Genomic DNA, 23033 nt, shown 5'->3' with positions numbered 1-23033 from the left:
ACTTTAATGTGCAGATGAAAACTTCTTACTAACACACACTCAGTTGAGTGTAGGCTGCTTGACTTTCTAGTCACAAAGTTCATAAATGCTCGACAGGACAAGAAATAAAGAAACGATGAAAGACAGAAATATTTGTTATCAAAGACAATATTCATTGAATGAAAAGCGTGTGGGGACAGAGATCAAGTGTCCAACTGATGCCTAATGTATCAGAATTAGATCCAGTCCGCAATGTCAGCAGAGGACAGTGTGTGTTTCTTCACTAAAAAAAGTTAAAGGAGGAAACAGTGGTAGAACAGTAGGAAATCAACCTTTATTTTTAAAAAAAGAAACATAAATATACCTAGAGGAATTCGAGATGAAAGAAAGAAGACCCTACACTTGAAGAAATTGCATAATTCAGATCTGCTTCCAGTCAAAAAAAAAATTCTAATGTTCTGAATAAGAAAGGGCAAGAAGGAGTTCAAAAGGGTGAATGTATGAATCCTTTTCTTCTCCAAACTGACTTCATATGCGCCAGAAACACATCAGCAACGATCACTTATGTTTCACCGCTGTCTGAACACTTTTCCTTCTCCACTGGCCACTCAGTCCAACACATTAGAATTCATTTGTTAAACTAATTTAAAAATAACTTGTGCGATGTACGGTCGTCAATGTTAATCATGGCTTTGTTCAAAAACAAAGGTTTGCAACAACAACAAAAAGGTTTTTATCACTTCAGATCGTCCTCAACTCAGTTACTCCGATGTTCTACTCCTTAGCAAACACGGAAATACAAAATACTTTAAATTTGTTTTGAACATGTAGAGAATGATGTTAACATCCACACAGCAAGCATTCAGCGGCAAAGAAAAAGTTAATGCTCTAATCCAAGGGGATTTAGAATAAGATTCAAACTCAAAAAGACTCAGGATCCCCATTACCAACGCTGTTAGGAAGAACATAAAAGCCTAAATCTTCTGAGATAATTACAGGAGCGATTTCTCATGAATCATTTACTTTGATCAGTTTGACATCAGAAGCTACTTACAACGTCATCAGTGGCAGAAAAGGTGGAGATGAAAATGTGGGTTAAAAATACTTTGTTTTACTGTCTCAAACGTTCATGTGTCAGTTAACAGTCCAGCCAATACTGCAGATTGCACGAGACACCAGTGCAACACGGGCACTTCCTTAAACAATCACACACACACACACACACACACACACACACACACACACACACACACACACACACACACACACACACACACACACACACACACTCACGAACGACCACAGAGGAAGCGAGTGCAGAAAGTTTGCATGGTTTTTCCTTAAGGTGCATCCAGCCTGTGAGTGAGTCCGTCTCTGTGGGTTTTCCATTGTTCAGTTCACAGGAGACAGAAGATGAGAAATGAAGACTGATGGAAAGAACAATTGAGGATTGCACTGGTTTGTGTATGTTTAAGTATGTGTACATGTCCACACACACATAAAATGCACTGTGTATGTCCATGAGAAGGGATGTGAAGACTGTGTGTGTGTGTGTGTCTCAGGAGATGGTGGAGAACTCTTTGAGCAGGACGTCCTGACTCAGTGTGTTCAAAGAGACATTCTTCCTCACATTCAGACTGATGGAGCGCACCTGGACACAGAGAGACAGACAGAGACATTTATTACAGGTCCAATGATCAGAGGCTGAGGTTTGAACATCCACTCTGCCTCTGGTTGTGCGTTCACATTGAGGGGTCACCACATTTAAGGCATATATGTGTGTGTGTGTGTGTGTGTGTGTGTGTGTGTGTGTGTGTGTGTGTGTGTGTGTGTGTGTTTCTAGTGCCTCTGATTATTGATTGATTATTTCTACGTCACAGTTAATATTTTGCCAAATGATTTCTGGAACACCTAATTATTTTGAAAAATGTGAAATTCCTATAAACCAATAATCAAAAATACAAAAGTCCATTTGAAAATTTAATTAAAAAAGAAAAACCGGAGACTTAGAAAACCACATTAAAACCCTCAAAACCCACAATGCACTGCTGTTTATCTTACCAGCTCCTTGAAGAAAGCAGCCTCTTTGGGCTGCTCCGAGTACCTCTCAAACTGGTCCAGACCATCCTGCAGTTTGAGGGTCAGTGTGTCATAGTTGGATCGTACCACCTCCAACACCTGACGGGAAAGAGAACATTAACTGCTGTTGCATAATTTCTGACTCCGTAACACGCAGAGCGGTTCATGCATCTTACTCTGAACACTCAGCTCAAACAGTCAGCAAAGAGTCAAATATTAATTACTGTTTAATACTTTATCACAACATTTTTATTTATGAGACCATGAACATATGACAACATGACCCGAACATAAAGGGCAAGTTTGCATCAGAAGGTTATTTTAGTAAGGACTCACTTCATCATCATAAGGTCAGGGTACGAACACAACCGAGCAAGGTATAATACACAATAGGGAGCGTGTGCGTGGGAGTGTGTGCACTACGTAAGCAAGTGCATAATACACACTTGCCTAAAGTCAGGTCCAGCTGAGAAAAGGAGGTGGGCTGAAATCAAAGGTAATTATGCAGATTCTCCACACTCCACCCCTGCCATTCCACCATTCAGCCGTGAAATAGCCCCTATCCAGGACTTCTTCATTATTTTATTAATGCCCCTGCAACAACACTCAGCACACAGCATGAGACACTCATGGTGAGGTGCATGAGCCGCGTTTTGTCATGCTTCCCTGAGAAGATCACTCTCACTCACACACACGCACACACACAGCTCTCAAACACATCCAGCTTTTATCCACAGAAACATACAGATGTTAACTTACAGGCAGGTCAGTCTTATATGTCGTAGCCCTGGCAGTAAATCTTTTGTACAGCTGAATCGTCATTTTAAAATTTATTTACAGGATTAAGAGCAGGAAAACACTCTTCTTCCTGTTTATGTTTATTTTTCTCTAATAAATCTACAGCTCTGCGTGCTGTTGTTTTTATTTAACCTCTGATGGTGCGCTGATGAAAAATTCATACACATATCTCTCTCTCTCTCTCTGCCTCCTTCTCCCCCACAGCTCTCCATCACCATCAGAGGGGACTCTCTGTGGAGATGTGGAGGCAGGTTTGAATTGTAACCTTAACTAATGTGTGTTAAAGTTTGTTCCTCACTAGCTGTAAATGGAAGGATGGAGAAGATGAAAAGAGGAGGTGGGGGAAAGGGGGAGGAAGTGTGAGCTATGATGAACTGGTTAGAAGCAAAAAAAAAAAATTAAAATAAGCAAAAAGTAAATGGAGGATTAAAAAAAATCATTTATCATTTGCTGTTTTAGGGTGTTTTCTTTCTGCATCTCTAGGAAGATACGATTATATGCACATGGTTGTCACTGAATGCCTATACTGAAGTGTGACTCTAATAATGTACACTGTGCATAAGACACAGACACACAGACAGACTACAGCTGCTCGTTTTTAATGCTGTGTGTGTTTCTGGAGGCCATCCATCTTCTGCTGTCACTGTGGGGAATGAAGACGCTCCAGGCCAATGGAGTGCAGGTGGTTAATGTGTCATAGTATGCTTGTGTGTTGATTATTGTGTGTCAAAACACAGAGAAGTGGAAATGAAAATTTTCTTTCATAAAAAAAAAAAAAAAAAAAAAGGACCAAGGAATCGAGGCAGGCAGCAGAGAGACAAAGAGCTTTGCCCAAAGAAGTGACAGTCTGAACAGCCCCCTCAACCGATCCAAGTTCAGTTCATCATCTGTTCTTGTTCTCTCTCGCTGTTCTGCCCTGTGATACAGGTCTGAGTGCACAGCTGAGTGTGAGCCACTGACAACGTTCACCAGTGGGATGTGAGCATTAAGAGGCTGTTCGTTGGATAATTTTACGTGTCTTTTTTGTGTGTGCGCATGTGTCCGTTTGCTAAGAGCGATGTTTTGTTCTGCTAGTGGGAAGGTGTAACTTGTCTTTTGTTTTTGTTGTGTTCACTTGTTGTGTTCTCTCCTGCATAGCTTTTTTTTTCCTTTTTAATGTGACCTACATTTTATGAATCCTAAAAGGTTCAAAACAACTGTATTTTATCATTTATAACCATCAAAATGATTGCTGGCCTGAATCCAAACAAAAAAAAAATCAATAGGCATTATTCCAAAGTGAAATTACAGCAGTTTAAAAATAAGCTCTTCACATTACTGATCATGTTTTTTGCTCTTGATCCAAGTCCTTTAATACTGATGATTATCTGCCAAAAAAGATCCTGATCAGATTTCTATATTTCTACAATGTGCTTTGTCAATAACAATACCATAAAAGCCAATCAATTTACAATAAAATATTTGACAACTCAATGCTACAAACAACCTGTGTAACAACTTTTCTTTAAAAGCTATCCTACAATATTTAACACTGTGTCTAGCAGTGCTCGGTATAATCTCAGTGGAGAGAGGAGCGTCAGTATGAAAAGATCTTGTCAGAAGGTTTGGACAGGACTTAGACAGCCTCTCACTGAAAGACGCTGTCAGTGTGGACGTCTTCATTTAAACTACTGACTGCTGTTTCTGTGTTCATGCTGCTCTGAGGTTCAGTTGCTGACCACGTGGAGTGTTAGAAAGAAGAGCATGTTTTAGGCAGCTGGCTTAGCTGGGACGTGATGTTTTGTGGTTAGTGCTGTGTGATATGGTTTCAACAATATTACAAAACTGGAGAATATTTTCAGATGTATGTATGCCAAAAATCATAAATAACAAACAAATAATTTTAGTAATGGTGCTTTCACTGAAGGTGAGACAACGGTAAAACTGATTTATCACCACACTTCACACATAATTAGCAAAGGACTGGAAATAAATCTGGCCGTTGATACCAATCAATACAAAAACTTGTTAGGCACCATTAGTGATCTCGCAGAATGGCTCAAGAAATCCATAATTCATATATCTGAATGAAGTATTCAAACTGGAGATGATTGTTAATGTGTTTTTAATTTGACATTCGTCACACTTCCTGATAAACAGTCACAAGCCAAACTACTTAGAAACAAGAAAATTCAGGTTTTTTTCCCCCACATTATTCTTCATTTCATAGCTATCGTATAATGGGCTGAAAGTGTTCTGCAGTAGTGTGCTACTAGAAAAATGCATTAATAATGCCTTGTTTTGTAGTAGGCCATTATTTAGGGAGCAGAACTCTTAGCCCAGCCAGTGCCATTTGTTTGTTAAATGCATTATTTTTAAAAAATCCTTTTCTTCAATAAAAGAGCACAAACTAAATTTGTTGACAGTGATCAAATTACTGAGGCTCCACGAAGACTCCAACTAATGTTAAAGAAAACTGCTGAAACCTTCCAAATCTCAAAAAAACAAAGCCACTTCATCTAATTAGAAAGGTTTTAATACCACAGGTGGAAAATCATATCACGCCACTGGCAGCTCATTGACACCAAAGCTAACTTCTGCCTTCGCTCTTTGTTGTGAATAAATCTAGCAGATAAAAGCGAGGAGGTAATTGGGGGAGTATAATGACCAGATCCATCACTCTCTTATCAGCTTGTTAAAAAAGGGACTCCCAGCCGTCCTCCCTCTCCTCACTGATTTGACATAAAGGATAAAGTCTTAAATGGAGCTCACAACCCTCATATCAGTTCAGCTTCCTTCCAGCCCAGGCCCAAGTTCTTCCCACCGCTAATGAAGGAATAACTCAGCATTTCAAAAGCTGTCTCGGTTGCTTAATGACTCAATTCGGACTCTGTTTGTTTTGCGGTGGGACTCTTACTGTGTGGATAAATTGTTGTGACTTCTACAAGAGAGGCTGCAGATATCAGAGAAACTGCAACGTTAACTAAAATTGAAATATCTACACAAAAATCTATGATCAGAATAATTCAAGCTTTCCTGTTAGAAGCACAGAAGTACAGTGAAGTGACAACAACCAAAAAAAACCATGTGTCACTATCTGTCATGAACAGTGTTAAAATAATTGCTGTTGAGTCCTCCCACCGGCCTGAACTGTGCGCAGTGAATCAGCCGTGATGAGTTTTAAGCTCAGTGGTGTGTGCGCGATAACAACTGCTCTTCTAGTTGTCTCATCACAATAACCAGTGTCTGAGTCATTCATCTCTGCCAGAGCGCTGTAACTACTTCTTGATGAATAGACATTCTTTCAAAATAAAACGCAGTGAACCCCTTCTCAAACACTTCAAAGTACTGAGTGTTTTCCATTGTGTATTAAAAAATTCATAAGATTTACTTTTGAAATGACAGGAGCGATGTTTCAGTGGAGTTCGGCCTAAATGGCCCCGGGATGTTGCTTAAGTTCATTTTTATTTACAAGCCAACTTTTAGTGAGAGTGTAAGAGGAAGTAAAGAGTGCGGTGTTTACCTGATCTTCTGACAGCTGGGAGATGTGGTTCACGGCAGCGTACGACTCGATCTTGGGGTTAAAATGATTGATGATGGCCCTTAAAGACAAAGACACCAGCACTTCAGGAACTATTCAGGTTGGACACTTCTTTCTAAAGTCAAGGACGTACACTACAATGCCAGAAGTCTAAGGACACTCAGATATATCTCATTCCAAAACCATTCACATTTATCTGCTGCTACAATGAGTCTGCACTTTTCTGGGAAGACTCTCCACGACATTTTGGAACATGGCTGCACGGATCAGGTCCCATTCAGACACAAGAACATCAGTGACGTTGGACATAGATGTTGGGTGATATGGCCTGGCTCACGGTCGACGTTTCAAATCATCCAAAGGTGCTGTTTGGGTTTTGGGTCAGGGCTCTCAGCAAATAAAAAAAATGGAGCTTTGCCAAAACAGTTTCCCATTTTAAATCTTAAAATGGCAACTTGGTGGTTTACTGTGTTTTTCTCTGATGGTGTTGTGGTCATAAAATAACGATCTAATCAGCACTGCAGCCCAGCAGCCAAGAAATGGCTGTCTGATTAGCACACAGTATTAATGAGCCAGTATTAATGAGCCATAATAAACAATTTCAAACTTTTTGCGCTGTAGCCAGAAAAAGAAAACAAAATCTGTAAATGCGAATTAGATGTCTTAGTGTGGACATAGTCTAAAATATTCAGTTTAGTAGAATTAAGATTTCCCTTAATAAGAACTAAAAGTTCTGACCCGAGACAAAAAAAACAGTTCCAGACCAGAAGTACTGTGTCTACATACTTTTGGCCATCAAAGTGTACCACTTTTCCATACATTTCAAGGCCATTTGTGGGGTTACTACTTGTTTGTGCAAATTAATAATATAATAAAAAATAATAATATTCAAGGTGTGAAGTGCCATTTGTTTGCAAGATCTTCTAACAAAGAAAAAAGTTTTAAACAACACCAGTTACAGACAGCCTGTTTAACACCAAAATCCATTGTTCATTCCTATTCTATTCTATTTTATCTCAGTGTCTGCTTCGTACTGTGTGAGCACTCCAGGAGATTTCAGATGGAAATTCAGAGGCAATCTTTTCCTGCATCAGTATTCATTTCTAAGAAATAAACTGCTTTAGAGCACAAATGTAAGTTGATGCAATAAGCGTAGCTGTGAGATGAAATGGCTTATTCTGGTCTGGGTTAGAGAGCGTAATATATCAAATAAATTACAGTGGCAAAAACGCAGAGAATTCTTCACAGTGATAATTCTGCTGTCATTTCTGTGTGGGGAGCCAGCACACGGAGGACAGAAGTGACGGGAGGAAAATGGGATTGGTCCCTTCATTTGAGTTAATTTCAACACCCTCTCTGCCTTAATTCATTTATTAATCTATTCTTTCAAATATTATTCTTTCAGTCTCCCTTCTCTCTGCCACCCTATCAACCCTTGTGACTGCCCATTTAAGGAGTTAAGTCTACTCCCACAGGAGACCAGTTGAGCGGCTGAATCCACGGGGGAGTTTCCCGCTCGTTCCGGTGCCCTCGGGGGCCTCCAAGCCGGGGTGACCTCAGAGGATCATCTCCTCAGAGAGGAGGAGAGAGAGGTTACACAGAAAAATGTCGGAGGAGAGACAAAGGACAGTATGTGTGTGGAGCAGGGATGGGGTGAAGGAGATAAAGGCTTAAAAATTATCAAATGGTGGAGCCTTGGGGAAGGAAAAAAAAGGAACTGACTGGGGATGGAGAACCCAAATTACAGTTCCAAAGACTTAACTTCATTCACTTTATTTTGACCTTCCTCCATCACACCCAAAGTGTGCAATTTCCTTCAATCCAATATTACTCTTTTCTCCCTCCTGGCATCCAGTGTTTGTGTGTTAAGAACGTGTGTGTGTTTTTTACCGAACGTTGACAAGGGCATGTGTGACTTTGCTGGCTGCCTCCTTCCACTGGCCTGTGTTGGTTGATACTCTCAAAACTGGAAGGCAGAGAATGACAAACACAAACAGGATTTAGATGCATGTGCAGCCACGATTGTCTCTTGTGTCTTTTCACCTCTCCGTTTTAAGGCTGCAACCAATGAATATTTTCACTGTCAACTTATCTAACAATTATTTTCTCAATTAGCCAACTGATCGTTTTGGTCTATTAAATGCCAGAAAATAAATGTCCATCAGAGTTTCCCTGGATCCAAGGTGACATCTAAGGACGCCTTGTCCAAAATCCAAAGACATTCTATTTACTGTAACATAACATGAAAGAAAGCAGCAAATCCTCACAACTGAAAAGCTGGAACTGGAGAATGTTTGGTCTTTTTGATTCTGATTAATTAACTCAACACATTTTCGACAACCACAAATTCTCATACAGCTGCCTGAAATGTGAAATGCTTCAAATAGCAGCAATAAATGTCATTTCAGCTATAATTCAGCTCCAGTCAGGTTAAAAAGTGCAGTGTCTCGTGACGTACCCATACAATAGAGGTTGTCGAAGACCTGGTGCATTCGTACAATTTCATAGTACAGCTCGTCGTAGCTGTTGGAGGTGGGCAGGAAAGTGTCGCCGTATGTTATGAACATGTTGAACAGGTTCACTACCTGGATATTCAGAGACACACATGAAGTCTGAATGTACCAACAACGCATTCGCTCTCAAACAGATCAGAGCCAACAAGAGAAAAATCAACTAAAAATAGGAGTTCTAAAGGGAAATTAAACTCATACTGCGCCGGGTTTTGCAAACACAGCCACAGGCTTTTTTCCTTTCATCTGGAAAAGCACTAATAAAAGACATTTAAACTCTCGTGTGTGATTTCAGACATATGCACAGCTGGACTACAAACAGCACCATTGTTACAGCATCTGGTTCTCCTCTTACTACAGGAGAATACAAGTATCTCTGTGAAATTGCTTCCATTGTGGACCGTACTCCATCAGTCTCCTGTCTGCATGTTTTCTGAGTGTGTATGAGTGAGTGTGGAGTTTCTCACCAGTAAGGCCAGATGAAAGATGTTGTGCTTGGCCAGCAGCGTGGTCTCGTTGGACAGCAGGAACTTTAGCAGGTTGATGAGAGCTGCGCACAGGGAGATATGCTCACATTAATGAAATAATCTGGAGCGGTGATAGTCGTCTACCAGCAGAGACATATGGCGGCAGTCTGCTTTCCTCAGTGTGCATCTTTATTAAGGTAGGTAATGGAAACACAGGAGGGGGGGGAAACCTTTCAACACCAAATCAAGTTCTTTCACCAGCTTTTTATTGAGGAAAACAAAACCCATAAAAAGAACCAAAATGTGTACTCACAAAAAAAAACAAAATAACTTTTGACAAGCCCCAACACAAGCTGGCACAACAACACGCTAGAAGAAGATAAACACATCTATTGCTTTAATTTGGCTCATTTTTTCTCTCCAGTCTTATTTCATGGTATGCTATTATCACCACCAGGAGGAGAGGGTCGGTGTTATTCAGGGAATTAAGCAGATTATTGGTCTGATTAGAGAAATCTGTATTCTAATGAGACACAGTGTGATGGGGCCATTACAAGCTGAAATGTTATCCTATTGTGTGTTGACCAGGCAGAAAACAAGGCCAACAGGATGGATTGTGCTTTCTTTGGAGACTCATTATCCAATCTCAATGATGCAACGCATTTCCAAAACAGGCCCGATCATTTTAAAAGGAAATTGGTTTTGTTTTGTAAAAGCAGCAGCTATTTACTCAACAACTTGAGATGATGCCCAGTAAATCAAAAAACATAAATGAAGTTATAAAGACGTCCTGCCACAAAACTTTCAAAACACGATTTATTTAACACTTCAGTTTATTAAAGACGACAACCAGTTCTGAAAAAACTGAGGTATCTTTACCTGACCAGAGCTCTCTCCACGTGTAGTGTAATCTGATTCTGCATTTCTTCTGGTAGCACAGGAGTTTGTGGATGATCTGCACGCAGCGTCTGCAAGAGAAATAAACCCATCAAACTGTGGTCTACAAAGCTGGAAGATGTATGAGACTATAATGATGTGTATGTGTGTGTGTGAGAGAGAGAGAGAGAGAGTAATGTGCATGTGTTCTCACAAGTATAAATCCATGGGGAAATCCTTCATCATATGAGTGACAATAAACTCCACCATCAGGTCTACACAGAGGGGTACAGGGAAAAATGAGTGTTAGAAAGATTCAAACTGAGAGGATTAAAGTGTGCAAACCTCTAACCTCAAATATTACATAATGCATGCAACTTCAGTGGAAAGACAAATGGAACAAGAAGAATAACAGCATCTTTCTAGGTAGTAAACTTTATAGTGTGTGAAGTTATAAAGCAACAGCAAACAAACCCTTAAGCAAAACTCAGGGGAAAAAAAACTTGCCAGTGAACACTGCAGGGGAAAAACATTTAAAAACAACCAACTATCCGGAAAATATCCGGTAAATCAATGTGTCCATAAGATTTATCTTTGACAGCTGCAGAATAAAGTTTAGAAATGTTGAAAGAGTCTTTTTAGAGTTGTCTAAGAATACAATACTCTGACAAAGCTGGCTGTCCAGCCAGGTAAAAAAAAAAAAAACGAAACAATGTCGAAATGGAACTTTAAGTCATTTACACTGTCCTCAGTGCTCATCTTTAAAAACATTTGGTCTGTGACCACACCAGCTACCATGAAAAATGACACTGACTCAGATTGTAGATCAGAGATTATAGCTAACTAAATATCCTTGACAAATATAAAACATCAGCTTCCCAGTGTGAGAACACACTAAACCACAGTGGTAAATGTCCTACATACCCAGAACAGCACACACCAGCGGCCGTGAGGGGATGTTCTTGTCCACTGCTTTTTTCCTGTGCCTCATGGGCTGAAACAGATACAGGATGAATCTGAGCTTGAAGGTTCATTACTGACTTTCTAAATAGCATTCTGACAAAAACATTGCAGCACAAAGACCACTTACTGGCATTTTTACAGTTTTCAGCCACATCTCACAGCCTTCATCAGTGGATTTCACTCAGCTGATGTGGAGGTGGTTCAGTTGTTATCACAGGACCCATATTTCACACTAAGGTGTATAACAGGTGGTCGTATATGGGAGGGACATAGCAATCAATGGCCTCTTATCACATGACCCAAATTCCATAGTAAACAAATATCCCAACGGCAGTTTCCATGACAACTAAGACAAATGTAACTGCTGATGAAAGCCATGTGGTACAGCTGAAAGCTCTAAAGGTTTACCAGAAAGTGGACTTTTTGCTGGGTATGTATACGAGGACACATTCAGGATACTGCACAGCAGTGATGGACCAGTGTGTCCGCATATTACCACAACTGCCTGCTATCAGCTTTAATGATCAATAGTTTATGGGACATTTTTTAATCGACAGCATCTGGCTGATTTTATTCTAGACAAATGTCACATAGTTAAATATTCTAAAATATTAAGGCTATATGTTGTTAATGCTGGCAGCTGAAATCACCTGAGTACGTCTTATCACCTTGCTCAATTTCACTCACTCACAACAATAAACTCACCATTCTGTGGAGATTTACTCTGAAGTTCATATTGTCGTCATGGAGAAAGGCATCAGCGTACTGGTCCTATCGTGCACAGAGGTGGATTAGGAACAAAGACAACGTCAAAGACAGTCTGATTGTCGGAGGATGTGGAAGGGTGAACGGCTCCTACCTCGGCTATGCAGGTGAGGATGATTAGGCACAGTCTGGCACTGTTGAGTCGATGCTCGTCTGGAAACACAAATATGAGACTTTAAACTATGTAGGAGCAATTAAGGACTAATGTAACAAAGTGAATCAAGGACAAAGAGGAAGAGGACATGAAGGTTTCTGTTTACCTTTAGTATCCTGCATTACAATGGAGGCGTACTTGAGGAAGGTGATGAGAAGGTTGCTGGTCTGCAGGTTGGGATCCAGAGGCAGTTCTGGGTTGTTCATCACTACACAGCAGATTTACATATATATCAATTTAACATAATCACTGCAGTTCCAATTCTTGCCAATAAAGCAGGAGACACACATGAACCAAACAGAGAGAAACATAATTACGATAAACAAAACTTTATGTCAAAAAACTGGACAGGGAGTCTCAAGACAGTTAAAATGATAAATAATGATGTCCCAAAAACCCAAGCCAAACACTCTAAGTATAAAGGAGTATGACAAACGCTGTCGTCCTTGTTTGGGAAGACAGAGTGCTCATTCAAGTAAACAACAGCAAAGACACACACAAAAAAAGTATGTATTCGTCCCATTACTGTAACTCCTGTAGCTTGCTGTGTTGTGCAGACATGGATTTTCATCCATTTAAAAAAATCTCTGTACTCTCAAACATACAGTTTGTTTCATGGATAAATGATGAGCTGGTCAATGATGAGCTCGCCCCCTCCCCCCCAGACCCTCGTTTGTTTCCTTCTTCCTCAGATCACTGCAGGCCCAGTGAAATTTCACACTGTCAAGAATCATATCATCACATGGGGCAAAACTGTGGAAGGAGAGGGTACATTCCCGATATGTGATTGCAGCTATATGTGTGTGTGCAACTGCTTCTGGTCTGAGTACAGGACCCTGTAAGTGCTGAAGCTCCCATGACAGGGAATAATGCAAGCTCCATGTGAAACATTCATCTGTATTTGAAGCTGGAGGTTAATATTTTATATAGAAAATGGCTCTTAGGTTCAAAGCCATGGAGGGAGAGCCAGCCAGAGATAGAAACACACACCTTTTAACAGTTACAGCGTGTGTGCATGCTAAATGACCTGCTTCTGAATGTGCTAGCAACAACATACACCTGAAGTGACAGCCATGCACTCAGGTTTAAAGGAGGGATTAGTAAGTCCTCGGGATAGTGTAATAATCGTCTTATTAAACTGTAACAAAACCACATTAGAAGTGGGTTTGTTGTGTATCAGCAACTCACTTATTTCCGATAAACTTAAAAAAAAAAACAAAAAAAAAAAAAACTGATGCATATTTGAAAAGGTTTCTCGTGTAGGTTCATGTGTGCGTCTGAGAGTTTCCCCTCAAGGCTGCAGTGAATGAGAGTCAACATGTTTGGGGGAAGAGTTATCAAAAATGTATGTAAAAACACTGTTGAGGTGAAATAAGTGCAAAGAAGCAGAGACCCTTGTTGCCAAAAGTTTTAGAAAGCCTCAAATCCTTTTTCAACCTCTTCAGGTGTTTTGAAGACATCAGGATTTTCAGCATTGTTCCATTTTGTTTACAGGTGAGGGAATGGTATAAAGCATTTGTAAACACACAGAACTGACAAGACAAGTATAAAGCTGTCTTCCCCTACAATCTCTGGTGTCCAAAAAAAGACTAAAAAGACTCCTGAAGCAGTGGGAAAACCAGGAATTTCTTTCTATAAAGGTGTGGAAGGGTTTTTACAAATAACTGGTTCTAGGGGAAAGTTCTAGCACTGTTGACTCTGAATATGTCTGGGTAAAAGGGGCGAGCTTGAGGTCATAACCAATTTCTACTAAACACAATACTACAAAGACCTGCACCACAACATGTCATTTTTACTACACTGCCTAAACCCATCATTTCACTTTGGCAGGTGAAATCAAGAGTTTCCATAACCCCACTGGGATCTGCAATTTCCTGTCATCACGTCTTTCTAGATTCACGTTTGTTCCTCCTTGCAGCACAAAATGTGTTTCCAAACACTGATATGAAGGCAGTGGTAGACTTTCAGAAACCAAGAGGCAATGTCACATACACTACAGGTATATGCATGTTTTCTGAGTCTCTGCCTGTCCATACGAAAACGTGCAATGCTTACTGTCTAGGGAGGGAGGCGTTGTGCCCAGCGGTGTTGTAGGTGTTGTTGGAGTAGGGGTGGTAGGTGTGGTTACGATGTCAATCTCAGGGTGGCTCTGTTAAAAGACAAAAAGCACATATGAGATGTCTTTAATAGTGACTAACTGTCCCTTGTGCCCCATAAAGTACTGAAAAAAAATGCAAGCTGGACAGGAGCAGGAAGAGGAGTGTTCACTTTCAGTAGTGCAAATGAATTATTATGAATTATTGCTTCTCCACTATCTATCAAAATGTGGAACCAGCTACAGCCTTGCCAAAAGCAGCGCAATTGTTTAGTGGACTCAGAATGCAGACATGTCCCCCAGACACTGTGCTGTGTCTGCCATACTAACAGCATTTGACCTGTCCTCACTATTAAGTTAGTTAGTTAGTTAATGGGATGGTTCAAACACTGAGTATGAATTTCCTCAAAGGGACCAATAAAGTTAAAGAAACAGAATGGATGATGAATGATGGTGGAGAAGTGATTTTCACATCTTGAACACTTTTGAAGAAATACTAATACCAACATAAAGCCACAGTATCAACTCTCCTGCTGACCTTCAATATCTACTGACAAAACAGAGTAATAAGGAGATGTCCAATCAGCTGTTCTAATGTAAAGAAGAGGTCAAGTCTGTCTCCTCCTCTTTTACAACCACTGTCTTCCAGTTATGTCCAACATTAATTGATATGAAAACACACTGCAGATGCCTAACGGCCAATCAGTTAGGTTGCAGTTTATATCCATGTCTGTCCAGAGTCATAAAATACATGTAGTGAAGACTCTGAAGGTATTCAGTATATTTAACCACCATGCATGAATTACTGAGTTATGGCCAAAAATAAGTTTTGTGCAGTCCCAGTAAACTTTGACATTTGACCACAAAATTCTAATCAGTTCATCCCTGAATCCAAGTGAATGTTTGTGTCAGATTTGAAGAAATTCCCTCAAGGCATTCCTGAGATATTGCATTCAAAAGAACAGAGCAGACGCACAGACGACCCGAAAACATAATGCCTCCAGCCACGGTTGACACCGGCACGGAGACATTAAAAAAACGGCTTTGAGAAAGGTGTTTACCAAATATGTGGATATTCCTAAACTGTCAAGTCTATTTTTTAGTGTTTTTTAAAGCCTGGCCTGTTCTGGTTTTCAGACTGTGCAGACCTTTCACAAGCCTGAATTCACTGTTATTTTGTAAAACCCATAAATCTCTGAGGAACAAAAAAATCTATTTCCATAAGATAAACCTGGGGTATAAACCTCAGCTTTCTTTTGAGTGACTATGTAGGCACGGACATGTCTATACAATAAAATTAATGAAAACTGTAAGAGGCCAATTAGCACCAAATTGGCCTAGGTCCGTGTTTTTATTAACATTAAAAACACATGAGCATTTACTCTAGGAGAAAAAGTAATGCCTCTTACCTGTGCTAATACAGTGATGAAGTTGCGGTTAAGGTGCACAGCCTCGTACAGTGCCAGCAGAATCGCCTCATTTGTCCTTGAGGTGAAAGAAAAGTTGGTGGTTAGAGTGAGCGCTTTCATTTATGAAGTCAAATCTCAAAATCTTCATATAACATTAGACTGAGCAGGAAAAAAGCTTTAGGCTTTGATCCAGTCAAGCTCAAGAAACAAGTGGAAGGGCAGTGTGGTGTTAAAAGTTTATTAACAATCACTTCATGCATCAGCAGGTCACTTTTTAATTTTCTGTGTCATTAATCACAGTATAGTGTGTGTACCTACTAACACGTCCTTTGCAAAAATTTCTTTACATTAAATTTCTTGATAATGAATCTTGATAAATGCACAAAAATTCACAATGTTTTCTCTTAGTGCCAGTTACAGTATTTTTATGTTTCTTCAACAACAGGTTTAGAAATGTGAAAAATAGTTCATTCATTTAAACTTTGATTTCATGCTGGGAGCTGACACAATAACAAAACAGAGGGCAAGAAGAAAACGCTGCAGCTGTAACGGATTCTGCGTAGAGAACAATGCAATTACAGTTGAGTGAAGAGTAAGAACTTAAATTACTTTGTACTTACTGTACAGACAGTTTCTCATCAGCATCTGCTATAAACATGCTGCCCACCTGTGGACAAAAGAAGGATCAAGTTAGCTCAAGCCCCAATACAAGGCATCGCATCAAACTCCTTTAATACAAAATATGTCCTAGCTGAAGAAATATCAATTAATTTAAGACATATCTAGTATTAAAATGTGAGCGAGAATAAGATCTTACCATACTAGTTAGGGTAGAGAAGAACCCACCCTGGTTCTCCTCCTCTTTGTCTTTGTACTGCCTAAAAGGCAGAGAAAAAGACAAGATGGACATAGAGTAGGAGGTAATGAAAAAGTGAAGAGAGTGACAAATAAACTGAAGACACAGAGGGCCACACAACAGCAGAGGCGGAGATGTACACTTTCACTCAAACACAGCAACTGTAACCTAACACACATTTATTTACCTAACATCTCTGTCTCCTCCCGGCAATTTATTATCCACAGGGCATTCAGTTTATACACAAAAAACAATGAACAGTATAGAGCCGTCATCCATCACTTTGATGTGTCTGTCTACGCACAACAGACAGGCAAGACCTCCTTCACAAACAGCATTTTAATTTCCAAACCTTGCCTCATCCAAAAAACATTACCAGCTGCCAAAGAAATCTGTCAGATATAAATAACTAAAAGAATAAAGAGCCTGTTTTTTTTTTTCCGGAGAATAGAAATAGAACATTTGTGGGAGACATCAAACTAAACTGCTGACACCAGCAGCCTCATAACACCATGCAGTGGATCATTAAAAACACTTTTTTGACACAAGGACAGTTTTAGATCTCACCTGTTATATTCTGTCAGAGCTTGGTGGACAACCATGCCCATTCCCTGGGAAAGAAAACATTCACTGTTTCAATCACACCTTTGACAATTTGCCTGATGTGGAGGCCTGCGCCTACATCAAACTGGCTATTTCTCATTCTGCAGGTAAAGAGGATACAGTCAGTGACAACATACTTACATCTAATGTCGGCTCGTCGTCCACAATGGAGAGCTTCACAATGTAAGGATTCACAGACTAACAGAGAAAACAGAGACATTTCTGTTAAAAAAATGTTGATGCAAATATTGATGTTAATGTAAATAATCCTTGGCCCTTAAAGGTTAATTCTCTTTTCATTTTGTCTTCCAGTTCAAGGGGCTCATTCTAGACCAAACTGTTAATCAGTTAATCAAGGAAATAATCATCTGATTAATGAATGGCCAGCCAGGCTACAGACCTCTTGCATACATACTCCATGCCAGGTACAATAACGCAAATGAAAAAATATATGTAGATCATCTCTGAGGTTACGAACTGCGAGTCCAAACATCAACCTCAGTCCATCTCTATTAGCCATCAGTGTGTGAGGGGCCATTCCCCTATGTATGTGTAGGGCAAAACAGAAATGGTCATATTTTCCATCCTGCTGATGTTATCATGAATTAATGTTTTTTATTCCTCAGATTCCACTCAATTCTAATAATCTGAGTGTTGCAATGTTCTTTTTCCTTTTGGCAAATTAATGTCTTGCTCTTATTATTCCCTCATTTCCCTTGGGCCTGGTGCAACACTGAACTAAAAAAAACATCCCAGAGGTGACAGACCGGTACTGTGAAAAAACAAGAGACTTAGCGAGCTGTTTCTATTGTATCCTCTACTGGTGAGACATTACAGCAGCACACATATCAGCTTCTGAGTCACCACACAAAAGGAAGACAGTGGAGTTAAGGAGGAGGTGAGGGGGGGCTGATCTTTTTGATGCACAGTCAGGGTCTTTTCAACGACTCTTATTCAGGCTTTATACTAAGGTTTATTACGCCTCCCTGCTGCTCAAAAGTCTCTATATCAGGAAAAACAAGTACAGTCACCAGTCAGCATATGTACATAATATATACCTCATATTTCCTGTAGTTGACCAGGAGGGCCAGAAGGACCACAGCATCATAACCATGCTGCCCTCTACTGGAGACATCTGACAGAATCTGTGGAGAGGAGATATGATCATATTCGGTTAAAAAAAAAAAAAAAAAAAAAAAAAAGGAACATAATAAAATAAAAGTCCCAGAAGTACATTACACACAGTCTTCCACTAATCACTTACTTGTAAAATGGCTTCAAAGATGCTGTTGATCATCACATATTCCAGTATGGTGTTCTGACTAATATTGTCTGTTACCTGTGAACACATTTTCAGATCTTTGAGAGTGTTTTTAAAAAGGCAACAAACATTCCCTAAAACCTATCACCTTATAATTCATGTTGTTGTTTTCATGTGTCGTGTCTGTCTCACCGTCACCAGACACAGCAGCAACTTTAGACAAAGGCTCTTCAGACTCTCTGAGCCGTCTCCACAAAGAAGACTGTCCAGTCTCTCCATCAGGTCCTGCAGGAAACATGAGAACTCCACCTTTAACTTTACCCATTCATTATGAATCTCTTTCGCTCTTTTCTTCCCCTCTCAAGGTGTTTTCCCGACTTACCTTCATCCTTTGCTCGGCCTTGTCAAACCCCATGAGCATGTTGATGATGTCAAAGCCCGACGCCGACCTGTTCTTCTGATGAACCCCTCGGAAAAGTGCACACAGAGTCTGGGAAGAGAGGGACAGAAGAGGACAGGAGGTCAACACACACACACGTCAAGCCAAGATTCATTTGACTACAGTTTCAGTCTTATGTTACTGTCATAATTAATATGCATCTGATGTGATGGTACGACAGGTGAAAATCTAGGTGGCCCCTCTGAGCTGTGCTTACCTGCAGGGCATTGACCACTTTGATCTGGTGCTCCTCTCCCAGAGCCTGAACACAGTGGTGAAAAAGCGAGTTGATGTTGTCTTGAATGCGCTGAACTTCTTCCCCATCTACACTCTCCAACTTAGACTCCAGGTACTCTAGGTTCACCTGGGACAAGATGGAAGAACAGATAATTAAAAAGAACAAGATAGGTGGCGAACAGGCCGAACAGCGGAGAATAATCAGAGGACCAAGTTATAAGGACATATCCACCTTACAATTTCACAATCCCAGCAGCAGAACTTGTTTGTATGTGATTTGTGCAAATCATTACTTCCTCTTTCAGTGTCTTTGGCTGAAAGTGCTTTAGGCTATCAGTGTCCAACTTTCAGTTTTTACATGTTCTGCACACATCATCTACAATTTTGATATTTTTTTTAGGATCAGCGACACCTCACTACTTTTTGCACATTCAATATACATGTTGTTATTCCAGGGTTTTTTTCAAATTGTCTTTTTTCTCTCTCATTTACGGCAATTCAATATTTTGGATTTATTCTTACTGATACTTTCCATATGTCTCAGTTAGCATTGCTGCTACCTTTGCTGCAACATCACACTCCCACACAGTACCATAAGAGACTTCCTGTTATGCCAAAAACATTTCTGTTCCAGTGCTTTTCTCTTCACTGTACCTTCATAAGAAACAGCTCATCCCAGAAGCGAGGGTTATTTTTGGCTGGGTCCTCTTTCTAAAACAAGGCAGACAGGACACAGTTAACACTTAAACATAAATTTATTTCTCTAAACTTTCACTACTGACATTCCTCCACTGTGATACTCACCGCAAAAATCTCATCATACATCAGCACCACCTTCTCTTTCAAGGGTTTTTTAGACGACGATGTCCTCCTAAGCAGACCTGTCTTCTTCTCTACCTGAGACATGGCTAAGTCTGAAAACAAAGACAGAGTGAGTGAGAAAAGTAAGTAAATAATGTAAAACTGTGGCATAAATCAACAAGATTTCTTTAGCAACTATGTTTGAATTATTTAAAGAGAATGGATCGTTTTAATCTTTATTTTTTTAATCAAATCCAATGAAAATGAAAAAAAGCGTGTTAATCAACACTTTCTGACTTTCCCAGCAGTCTGTGCATTTCCATACCCACTCAGGATGGAAATGGGTTAAGAATACATACTTTAATTTTCAAGGAAATGTTGTTAGATTTTTTTAAATAGCTGTACACTGTAGTAGCAAAAGCAATTCTATCAGGAGTATAGTGTATTTGACCAGTCCTATTCAGCCATGGATTTGCACAAGTGAGCTGTTTGCAGAGGCAGGACAGTGTGCACGGACTTTACTTAAAATGAAATACAGCATTCAGGTTGATAATTATGAAGTCTGGTGCAACAATGTGGCTCATTAATCAGCTTTAATCATTTCTGGACAACAAATTTAACTCTGTGACACAGAGAAATAAGCTGCACAGGCAATACTTGTCAGTAGGATCAAGTCATCCTTGGTTTCAATCTATTCATAGGATCTGCTTGCTCCAGGAGCAGTGGGCCATCTCAGCAGCAAAGCCATATTACCAAATTGATCAGTGAAAGGTGTTTTTTTTTCCTGTTCATTAACTTACGGCCTGTGCAGTCTTTAAAGCCACTGTGCCAGTTTACTGACAGCTCTCTTCACCAGCAGATAGACATTTCTGTCAAGAAGGATCTTGAGTGAAGTCAAGTCCCTTTACTGCAGAGTATAGTAGGTCAGATCACCAACTACTGTCACCTGTTGAAATGCGTAACTATGTGTGCTAATTACTGTTTTACTGACATTTTTGCTCAGACTCAGGAGGAAAAAACAGGGCAACACGCTGTTTATAGGAGGCTGGCCTGATTAAACAGTTCAATCAAAGTGATATGATTAGCAAATGCAGGTAAACTCCCTATTAGGTTAGCACAAAAAAAGACCTATAAATAACGTTTGGCAACGCGCGTAGCTCGTTAGTAAATTAGCTAACGAAGTTTAGCGCAATGAGGTTTGTTAAAGAATTATCAGCTGACATTTGCTAAAAGTGATGGCACATGATATAACCTATAGAGCAAGTTGGGATGGGCTGCTAGCTAGCTAGCATTAGCTAACTGACCCATCGTTGCCTAACTGGGTTTAACTAGTGAACGACAAACGGCGACTAGTTCACGTTAACAAGCAAATGCTGTTGTTCAGTCGACACTCGATGAGCGTTTAGTTTCTTGGCAGTAAGGTCAACAAACGTAAATCGACTGAAAGGTTCCTCGCAGCTAAAGCTACCGCTACCTAGCTAATGCATGTCAAACAAAGATGTTAACATTGATTTAGCGTTAGCTGTCTAATATGTGGGTGCGGTTATTGACAACATTGCTGTGTTAAATTATTTAGATGAGCCCCTGCTTAGTTAAGACTGTGGTTTTTCTTACCTCAATTAAAGTATTAAAATCTATGTCGTAAATGTAGTTCATGAATCCCTGTGACACCACTAGCCTCTGCTAGCATACTGCTATCTGTAGCCTCCTGCTGGTCTTCGGGGTCTTAGCACCCCACAGATAATGTCATGTTTCTGTGAAATTAATCGCAATTAATATCTCTGTGATATCCGTTGCCTTCTGTGAGATTATGTCACAAGTGTGGTTTTTTAAATTAAATAATATATATAACATAACATAAATAACATTAATGAAGAATAATACTAACAAGAAAGTTTAATCCTCACAATAATATTTATTACTATTTATTAATTTAAGAAAATTTGGAACCTCACACGGTACATTGTCCATTAAACTAATATAATAATAATTATAATAAGAAGAATTGTTTAAATCATGCAAGGAAAGAACAGACTTGTGGCTGCTAAATGTGGACTGGTACTGCATAGGTACCTATATGTTTGTGTTTCAAAAAAAAAAAAATCTAAGATGAAAAGAACACTCATTATAAAGCATAGAGAAAGAGTTATGGGAGAAACATATGTGCCTATAACATGCATACATGTCCCCAGGGCAGTATAGGCCATGACTGATGTGGTTCTCTCTGGATCTTTTGGTTTTCAAATGTCTCTGACTTTGGCTTTGAACCATGTGATTTTTAAGTGTCTTGTAAGGGGATGATTACTGCTTCCACTCTGTTGATAGCTAACAGAGACCTTCATCAGTATTTCACTGTATCTCCTCCAGCTGTGTGTGCATCTGAAATATAACATGTGGCGATGTATGCCAGTGTTGCAGCTGTATCTGTATGGAGATACAGGCCTCAAGTGATTAGACTGTTTGTGTCTCGTCATTTGAAGGAGAGTTTCTGACTTCTGTCTAGAATTGCCTGAGGATGTTTGACAGCGGCAGGCCTTGGAGGAGCAAAGTGTTGTGCACTTTGTATTACCATTAACACTGGTGAATGGTGATTGAGGACTGGCTGATTCCAGCAGAGGACAATTTAGGCTCAAAATAAATTACAGTAATAAACCATCTGTGTTATAATGAGGAGTGGGTGCATCTGCTCTCTTAACTGGTGCAATGAATATCCCAATGTGGACAAAATCAGCAGAACAGAAGTGGGTATACAAAAATGTTATCAAGACATGAATTATGGAGGGACTGCATACACGAAGCTGACGAAGGACTGAATGGTCCTGGTCCTTTGTCTCTATAATCTGTGGCTGCTTGTTGCTGATTTGAAGCACATGGGAATAGAAGATAACCGAGATTTTCTGTTTGAGATACACCTCCTCACATATGCCCCCAAAAGTTACCAAAGTTCATGAAATACTTTCAGTAAATTAAAATGACAGAGCTCAGTTTCATTTCAGATGTTCACGTTTGCACTGATTAACGTTTTAATGACAATTTTTTGACATTTATACATGACTGATTCCAGATCAGGCACAGAGAGTAAATTAGACAAGTCAGCCAGATACGAAATACATAACTGCTCATTAACTGCAGCAGATTGTTGATTCACATTTGTCAACATCAGCGAATGAGAATAAGTGTCTAACTTTCTGTGTTAGACCCATTTCTCTGCACTTAGAAAA

At 39.8% G+C, this 23033-nt stretch overlaps 1 protein-coding gene across 1 annotated transcript; it reads right to left on the bottom strand.

Annotated features, from left to right (window-relative positions):
- Nucleotides 1-294: 294 nt before the first annotated feature.
- armh3 (armadillo like helical domain containing 3) lies at nucleotides 295-21518 on the bottom strand. The gene is made up of 26 exons (XM_041036226.1): nucleotides 21427-21518; nucleotides 19816-19925; nucleotides 19666-19722; nucleotides 18992-19138; nucleotides 18718-18825; nucleotides 18528-18620; nucleotides 18339-18413; nucleotides 18133-18219; nucleotides 17216-17272; nucleotides 17039-17082; nucleotides 16433-16493; nucleotides 16236-16282; nucleotides 15616-15691; nucleotides 14167-14260; nucleotides 12218-12319; nucleotides 12052-12110; nucleotides 11898-11963; nucleotides 11154-11223; nucleotides 10444-10504; nucleotides 10233-10321; nucleotides 9354-9436; nucleotides 8835-8961; nucleotides 8267-8342; nucleotides 6359-6437; nucleotides 2041-2157; nucleotides 295-1630 (listed from the first exon to the last, which is right to left on the bottom strand). Exons 2-26 carry the CDS (start codon nucleotides 19915-19917, stop codon nucleotides 1538-1540), a joined length of 2070 nt encoding a protein of 689 aa, XP_040892160.1. The 5' UTR covers nucleotides 19918-19925; nucleotides 21427-21518; the 3' UTR covers nucleotides 295-1537.
- Nucleotides 21519-23033: the final 1515 nt, after the last annotated feature.

This window comes from Toxotes jaculatrix, chromosome 4 (assembly GCF_017976425.1).
Source record: "Toxotes jaculatrix isolate fToxJac2 chromosome 4, fToxJac2.pri, whole genome shotgun sequence".
Lineage (NCBI taxonomy): Eukaryota > Metazoa > Chordata > Actinopteri > Toxotidae > Toxotes > Toxotes jaculatrix.
This window is presented reverse-complemented; position numbering and strand designations above follow the sequence as displayed.